The sequence below is a fragment of the Lolium rigidum genome, chromosome 3 (genome assembly GCF_022539505.1).
Source record: "Lolium rigidum isolate FL_2022 chromosome 3, APGP_CSIRO_Lrig_0.1, whole genome shotgun sequence".
Classification (NCBI taxonomy): Eukaryota; Viridiplantae; Streptophyta; class Magnoliopsida; order Poales; family Poaceae; genus Lolium; species Lolium rigidum.
Genome location: NC_061510.1, coordinates 373,348,855 through 373,357,391, shown reverse-complemented (window position 1 = coordinate 373,357,391; position 8,537 = coordinate 373,348,855). Strand labels below are relative to the sequence as shown.

The 8,537-nt window shown below is 47.2% G+C and overlaps 1 protein-coding gene across 2 annotated transcripts; it reads left to right on the top strand.

The window, feature by feature from the left end:
• The first annotated feature begins 265 nt into the window (after positions 1–265).
• On the top strand, positions 266–4,530 carry LOC124704308 (YTH domain-containing protein ECT4-like). Of its 2 annotated transcripts, none has more exons than XM_047236558.1 (9): positions 266–503; positions 663–782; positions 890–1,037; positions 1,166–1,233; positions 1,709–2,248; positions 2,494–3,078; positions 3,184–3,396; positions 3,930–4,076; positions 4,197–4,530. In XM_047236558.1, exons 2-9 carry the CDS (start codon positions 672–674, stop codon positions 4,344–4,346), a joined length of 1,962 nt encoding a protein of 653 aa, XP_047092514.1. In that variant the 5' UTR covers positions 266–503; positions 663–671; the 3' UTR covers positions 4,347–4,530. The 2 variants fall into 2 exon arrangements, with proteins under 2 accessions (XP_047092514.1, XP_047092513.1); XM_047236557.1 differs by having other exon boundaries at positions 1,706–2,248.
• The last annotated feature ends 4,007 nt before the right edge of the window (positions 4,531–8,537 follow it).

Genomic DNA, 8,537 nt, shown 5'->3' with positions numbered 1-8,537 from the left:
AAAAATTAATCAATTTTTACTTGGTTTAACTTTTTTTTTAAAATACATGCCTTATTAAACTTTGAAACGAAAATAGTACAATATACCAAAAAAAATTGCCTGATTGGAAATTGCTCGTACTAGTAGTTGTTTTTAGGGCAGGAAGGTGGTTGCATGACACCGCTTCCCTGGGTGCGCGGAGCAGAGGAAGTCCGGAAGATAAACGAGCGGCGGGATGGGCCGGAACCAGGGCCTGTGAACCATCCAAAACCCCCCTCTCGCCTCTGCTTGGCTCCTCCCTTGGCCGCCTCGCGTGAGTCTGTGGCGGCTATCTTCGTTTCCCTCTCCTCCTCACCTCCCCCTCCTCCGTCTTCCTCCTCCCTCACCCTCCTCTAGGGTTTATCCATCGCCTCCGCACCCACCTTCTTCATCTCCACCACCCCTCCCACACCCACCGCCGCCGCTCCCGTCGACCCCGCTGCCTCTACCCCGGCCGTCCGCAATCTTGGGCATCGGTTTCCGAGGTACGAGCTTCTTGCCATCCACCGGTTGCTTAAACCTACCCCCACGAATTCTGGGTGCGCGGCGTGCCACCATCTAGGTTTTCCAGGCCGGCGGCTCCCGTTTCGAGCTTCTCGGAGAAGCGGTTGCTGAAACCGTTCCTTTTTTCTTGGTAATTGCAGCCGTCCGGGATGGTGTACGGATCTGCCACCGCCGCGAATGCGCAGGGCGCGGAGCTCCACGCCGACATGCAGAAGCTGACCCTGGAGGGCAAGAAGGACGGCGCCGACGCCGCCAAGAAGGTAGCTTTCCAACGCGGCGGCTCCTTTCTGTTGCCCCTTTTCTACTTGCGTGTGTGGTTCTTGGAAGAAGGTTGCTAAAAAAAATCGCTGCTTTTGGTAAATTGTAGCCATACGGGTCAGGCACCGCCGGCAATTCGCAGGCCGTGGAGCCGCACGTGGACAGGTCGATAACGCCGCTGCTGCAGGAGGCCATGGATCCCAACTTCTTCTACCAGCCCAATGGATACCCCTCCCCGGCCTACTACTACCCTAGCGGTATGTCTGTCTGTCTGTCTCGGCTATTTCTGGACGGTGGCTAGGTTCATTAATTGTGGATTGGCTATTTTCGGATGTCTTGAGAGTCATTAACTGAGGAGGTCAATTTTGTGTGTGCTCCTGACCAGGTTATGATGGCTCGACCAATGAGTGGGACTCCAGGTATGCTGGTCATGAAGGAATGGAGATGCCCCAGGTGAGTTAGCAAGTTGAAACTTGTGCTATCGACAGTGTGCAGCCATTTTGTACTATGTAGTATGACTGAGTATAATTAATGTATAGTTAGAGCATGCAGTTTTACCTGTGTTTCGGAGGCTAGGAGCAAAGCATTTAGATAACAAATGTGCCCATGTACATGGTGAACTGTTTCTGGACTCTTTCTCACCTTTTTTTAAGAGACTAGGACCAACATTTAGATAGCAAACGTGCCCATGCAGATTTGAAGTTGGAATGTTACTGAATTATTTATTGACTCTGCTATATGAAGTTATAAAATTGACTAATTGTTTCTGGACCCCTTTTCACCTGTGTTTTAAGAGACTAGGACAGAACATTTAGATAGCAACTATGCCCATGCAATTTGTGAATTTGGAATGTTAATGCATTGTTTCCTGACTCTGCTATATGAAGTTATAAAGCTGACTAATTCCGTTGTTGCGTCTATGTAGCAGAATGTGTATGGTGACATGTACCACGGATATGGTTATGCTCCATACGGCCCATATCCATCAGGTTCTCCTGTCCCATCTACCGGGCATGACGGGCAGTCATATGCAACACAGCATTACCAGTACCCTGGTCAATACTATCAACAGCAGGCTCCCACCAATGCGGTCCATAGTGCTAATGGTGCCAATTCTCAGTCTGAGTTGCCTTCTGTTGCCGCTCACCAGGCGCGTGCTCCGGTAGCTTCAGCAAAACCAAATAATGGGACTGCTAGTGGGATTGCAAATGCCAACAGTTCGCTACCGCGTAAGCAAACTTACCAGAATGTATCGGTGACCAACAGTGGTTCGTATGGAAGAGGTCCTTCACATGGTGGACCTTCCGCTAGCAATTTTGGCCACAGTGGTGTCCGTTCTCCAGGTCAGTGGTACGAGGTGCCAGTCTACTCTAGTGGGCATCAGAGATCAACTGCTAGCTCCACGTCTTATGGTTCTAATTCATCTTCAGCGAAAAATCAGAGTCACCGTCCAACAACAAACCTCATGGTATGTTTCTGCAAGCTATTCAATTTCCTTATTACTGTGATGCAGAGCTTTTCTTAGTAATTTCAGTCCTTCATAATTATACGTCATATTATATTACTGTTCATAGCGTTTCACATATCATTTGTGTACTCATCACCTTGCATTATGATGATACATCTAACAACATGATAACTTCCATGTGAGTTTCATGATATTCTGCGGTGTCCTCGCATAAAACTTAGCTCTTCGTTTCTGTTTGTTTCCAGGGTATGCATACACAGGTGCCTTCGTCTGGGATGGGCTTGAGCTCTCATAGTTATCCTGCTAGTAGGATGTACCCTGATAGCAGATTATATAGTCAGTACGGGAACACTCTGAAAGCTGGGCTTGGTTTTGGATCTAATGTCTATAACTCGAGAAACAATGGACAGTGGGGAGTCGTGGATACCGTCAAATACAAGCCTAGAGGCCGGGCACCTTTTGGGTTTGGCAGTGAGAATCAAGATGGCTTCACTGAGCTTAACAGAGGACCAAGATCTGGTGGATTCAGGCACCAAAAACCATTTGGACCGACTGTCACTATTGCTGTGAAGGGCCAGGCCCTCCCTTCAGCCGGGAAACAGGAGAATAGTGTCCTTCCAGATAAGAGCCAATTCAACCAGGAAAATTTTCCTACAACATACAAGGATGCAAAGTTCTTCGTTATCAAATCTTACAGCGAGGATGATGTGCACAAGAGTATCAAATATAATGTGTGGGCAAGCACTCCTAATGGAAATAAGAAGCTCGATGCGGGATACCGAGAAGCTCAAGAGAAACCCACTGAATGCCCTGTGTTCTTATTTTTCTCTGTAAGCATTTTTTTTTTTTGAGAAATTCTGTAAGCATGTTGATACTGCATCTTATCATGCATTCTTCATTTAGCATCTATATTGACCTTAAGCTTGTTCTTTTAGGTAAATACAAGTGGCCAATTTGTTGGTATTGCCGAAATGGTTGGTCCTGTTGACTTTGACAAGACAGTGGATTACTGGCAACAAGACAAGTGGAATGGCTGCTTTTCAATCAAGTGGCACATCGTCAAGGATATCCCTAACAACATTTTGAAGCATATTACATTGGAAAACAATGACAATAAGCCTGTGACAAACAGCCGTGACACACAAGAGGTATACTTGCTGAAAACTGTTTTCAATGACTGCTTATTAATTAAGAGATATAATTTATAATTTCATGATGTTGATATTATGTACTATGTTAGATGTTACAGCTTGTTTTCGTATGGACATTCAAATTTTAGATATGGTTACGTGTGAACCTTAGTTAATTTGAACAGCAGGACTTCAAAAATTGATCTACTTGTTATGGTCTTGGGTATGCTAAAAGTCAGGATGTGACATTAACGACTTGAGAATGTTTGTTAAGGCCTTGACCGTATTTGGGTGCACATATGCAATTTTTTGGTGTATCAGAACTGCCACGATTGACTGTAGGTAATGCATTTTATCCATTGACGGATTGACCAAAAGAACGTTTAGGTTCAGAGGGTTGGCCAATCCATTTATGTAAATGCTTCCAGTTGTTGATTGATGTTTTGACGAGTTCACGAAAAGAACATGTAGTTCAAAACTATGATTGAGGTTTTCAGTCACTTCTGAACTAATTACTTATGGTCTGCCTTGTTTTCTCCCTGATCCTACAGGTTAAGCTTGAGCAAGGTCTTCAAATGCTCAAGATTTTCAAGGAACATGTCAGCAAGACCTCAATTTTGGATGATTTTCCATTTTACGAGAACCGACAAAATTTGATGCAGGAAAAGAGAGCAAAGCAGCAGCTGCTTCAAGGCCAGGCAAGTGTTTTATCCGTATGTTAGAGCGCCATGTGGTTGACAATTTAAGTATTTCATGAGCACCAGCTATGGTTGTGTTGATATAGATCCTGATGCCTGCTTGTTATTCACATTGTCCAGGGTGGTGATGAGAAGGAGAAGAATGCAGTTAATGGGAATACTGCAGCACAAAACCAGACATTGAGCAAGGAGAGTACCGCCCCTGTTGCTGGGGAAGAGCTGAACGCTTCCAAACCTGCAGCTGAAAGTGGCGCTGTGAACGGCAATTAGCGCATTATATTTCGTACGCCTATTGCTGTAACATGGGACCCATCACGCAAAACTCTATAGTGTCTGCAAATCGAGTGCGTGGATCGTACCTGGGAAACTAAATTTAGGTCGTGTGACTGTCAGCGTTAGGTCACTTATATACCTTGCGACATTTGGGTTCTTATATGACCCTTTTCTATTTCCCTTTCGGAGTCTTTGGTTTAGTATTTTCAGCTATTTGTTATTGTTAGCTAAGCATCAAATTTTCGGTACATCTGGACAACATTAAGGTAGTAGTTTTTTTTGAGTGTTGCGGTACTTGAGAAAGTAATAAGAACAACGAACTCCTGATTTTCTGGTCCCTTGTTTTGTATGCTGTGTTTTGTTTGAATTTTTTTTGCTTGAAAGCTGGTGCCGGATGATCTTGTTTTTCTGTGACTATCTTGGTTGAGCATGTTGGTTGTAGAGCCGAACTACTGCTTGCTTAGCTTGGCGCAATCTGTAGAAGAACATGCTTCCCTGAGGAGATTAACCATAAAAGTGTTTGAGCACAGAAGCAAATTCTAGAATCGCTGCTCTACCAAGCTCACGGATAGTTCACTCAAGTGAGAAAAAGAAGCGGGTGGTGGAGTTTCATTCTTTTTTTTTTTGAAAGAGGGCAAAAATGACTTGCGCTGGAGCGCGCTTTTCTTGAAGACTATCATTTCTCACATTCCATATCTCCCATATAATGAGCATGGCAAGCGATGCTACCCCTATGCGGTTTTGCCTCAAGGATATCATGTTCCACCATTCCGTGAAGGAGAGGTCCGCCCAATTGTTGGTATGTATACCCATATTGAATCTTTCCTTGGCCTTGTCTCATAGACGTCGAGAGAAGCGGCAATGAACAAGAAGGTGATCAACGGACTCCAAGCATTGGTTGCAAAGAGGGCAAGTCCCATATCGAATCTTTCCTTGGCCTTGTCCCATAGACGTCGAGAGAAGCGGCAATAGACAAGAAGGTGATCAACGGACTCCATGCATTGGTTGCAAAGAGGGCAAGTCCCACAATTTGGCCAACCACGCTTTGTCAACCGGTCGGCGGTCCAAATTCTATTTTGGTAGACAAGCCAAATGAACAACTTAATCTTGGGGGTGTCCACATCTTCCATAAACTTGAGTATGTGGTGCCCAAAAATTGCAAATTATAGACGGACTTGGTAGTGTAGTGCCCACTCTCGGTGAGTTTCCAAGAGATGTCGTCTTCTTCGTTATCATTGAGGTGAAAGTTTTGAATGAGGCTCCATAGGTCGATGAATTGGGAAATGTGCTCGAAAGAAAAATCGTCCCCGAATTCGACCTTATTCACCCAAGCATTATCATGAAGAGCTTGTGCCACCTTCTAATTTTTACGCTTTGAGGAGGCGAAGATTAGGGGTGCAACCTCAATTGGCTTTATCCCCTCAAGCCAAGGGACATACCAAAAAAGGGGTTTTCATCCCATTGCCTACGGTGATGGTGGTGGCCGCATAGAAGATGTCCATATCTTGCTCCGAGCACGAATTTCCGTAGCCAGTCCAAATCTGAATCCATTCATCCATCCAACTCGCTTTTGGTTGTTGTAAATCGTCGAGTTCAGATGGTGAAGTAGAAAGTCTTCAGTGCCAAGACCAAGTTCAGTTTAGAGCTGATCGAAGCGCTTCCACAACCAGCAAAGCGGTGGCAGCAGAATCGTGTAACCCTGTGTACGTGTCTGAAACATGCAAACACCTGTCGGAGCCTCGGAGGGAGGCCCAACACCTGTCCTCGTCGCCGTCGGACACTCCACAGCGCAAACGCCACTCTTTACCTCGTCCTCCTCGCACGCCGCCTCTCAACTCAACTTCTCCCCACCGCGACACCCTCGCCGCCTCCAGCCACCATGCCGCTGCCGGAAGAACACGTCGAGGAGGCACCGGCGCTGCTGGAAGAAATCCTGGAGCAGGTCTTCCTCCGCCTCCCGCCGGACGAGCCGGCGTGCCTCGTGCGGGCCTCCCTCGCCAGCAAGCGCTGGCTCGCCCTCCTCAACGGGCCTCGCTTCCGCGGCCTGTACCGCGACCACCACGGCCCTCCGCCCATGCTCGGCTTCCTCAGCTCCACGCCCTGGGACGAGACGGAGGAAGGAGACCCCGCCGCCGTCCCACCTTTCGTCTCCACCACGGGGTTCCACGCGCGCGTCCCCGACGGCGGCTGGGGGCACACGGACTACACCGCGTGGGACTGCCGCCATGGCCGCGTCCTCCTCGGCGAGAAAGATAGCGCGGCGCTGCAACTACAAGTCGACAGGAAGCTCGCCGTCTGGGACCCCGTGACGGGCCGCCGGAGGGAGCTGCGGGAGCCCGAGGTGGTGTACGGCTACGGCCTCTACGCCGCCGCGGTGCTCTGCGCCGTCAGCGGCTGCGACCACCTCGCGTGCCACCAGGGCCCCTTCCGGGTGGTGCATTTCTGCCTGCACAGGCCCGATGGTGCCGATGATTTCGTCGCGCAGGCGCGCGTGTCCTCGCTGGAGATGTGCTCGGATGCTCATCCTGCCGAGTGGAGCGGCCCATGTCCTGGTGTTTCTGTTGGCGGCGATGGGCACATCCTGCAAATGCCACCTGTCCTGGTCAATGACGCGCTCCACTTCATGCTCGCCCATGATGGCTTTGGTAACGTTCATTTCGCGGAAATTCTGAAATACGACTTGACCCGTAACTGCCTATCATTGCTCGATGCGCCCCAGGCCGGGGTTGACATGGACGCTGCCTCCATGCTCATGGCGATGGAGGATGGCCGCTTGGGGTTCGCACACCTGAAGAGGTCAACCCTCTTCGTATGGTCAAGAGAAATGATGGGTTCAGACGGAGTCGGAGCATGGGCTCGGCGTAGTGTCATCGATCTCAAAAACCTTCTGCCCGTTCAAGATCCCCAAAAGGATGATATGAGGCTGCTTGGTTCTGTGGAGGGCGGCGATGCCGTGTTCGTCAGCACGGACCTGGGCATCTACAAGATTGATCTGAAGTCGCTACGGCAGAAGAAGATATCAGATGGAGAGTACTTGGTTTCTTTGATTCCATTCATGAGTTTCTGCAGCCCACGAGGTACATATATTGCATCTTTTTTTTTTTGGAAACAACTCTGAAGTACTTATGTATATCAGTTAGTTAGCGAAACAACAGAATAATGTCTAGTCGGATTTGTTGTGATATATTTATGTGCTAGAGCAAACTTGCTGTGCTATGTAACATATAAATGTTACACCTAATTGTGCTTGTGCCTACTTAATTGGCAGCTTACAGTGTTGTTATCTTCTTTTTTGAATCATATTGCCGGTTCTGCTTTTTGCAGAAATGGGCGAGACCCTGTGACGCGGCGCGATGACAGTGTGTGGTGGATCTGGTTGAGGAAAGGAAGCCAATCGCATCAGCAAGAAGGATGACCAACTTGGATGCGACATGGTTCTTTTGATGAATGCTTGTGTCGCTATTTAGTAGTTGGTTCGGTGCTGTGGTGCTTGTTTTTTGGTACCGTTGTTGGCTTTGGTCAGTAAGCTTGGTAGTTTCCCGATGTTGTCGTGTGTAAGCGGGTTAATGTTTTATCATATAATGAACCTCCAGTTTTTTTTTTCAAGCAGCAAACATGTGCTCCTTTGTTTAGTTTGGCTAAAAAAATGCACCGCAGACAATAGCTTTGTCTCGCCATTTTAAAACCTCCAGTTTGCACTCGCATCATTCATCCAAACTAAGCTCATATAGCATTGCTGAGCAGATAATGTGAGCATGTCTAAAGCTAGTTGTTTTTGTTTCCTGGAGATGATGGTTTCCGAATGCTGGCTCGCTAATATGTCTTAATTAATCTTGTGAATTAATTTAGAGCTGCATTGCGAGTACTGATCTTCAGCAGTTTTTTTCTTTTGGAGCAACCTTAGCAAGCAATTTAACTGAGGAGTATAGCATTTGACTGAATCATGAGCTATAAGAGTAGGGAACTACATGATATGGGACTGCATGGAGACCAAACTTAGCATTCATTTGCTGCAGTTCAGGAAGAGTACATAATAGTTGTAAGATGATGTTCATATGTTTGGTTACATGGTGACCATTGCGCTTGTTTTTTTTGCTAACCATAATTTCCAGTCTGGTTTTGTAGATTCCCCCTGTCACAATCATGGAAGCACATTTTCTCTATGCTTCTTGTTACTGGTTTGGATCT

Coding starts and splice junctions, on each gene's coding strand:
- LOC124704308 (XM_047236557.1), top strand. CDS start 672: ATGGTGTACGGATCTGCCACCGCCGCGAATGCGCAGGGCGCGGAGCTC. Junction 3,397..3,929: donor ACAGCCGTGACACACAAGAG/GTATACTTGCTG, acceptor CTGATCCTACAG/GTTAAGCTTGAGCAAGGTCT. Junction 4,077..4,196: donor AGCAGCTGCTTCAAGGCCAG/GCAAGTGTTTTA, acceptor CACATTGTCCAG/GGTGGTGATGAGAAGGAGAA.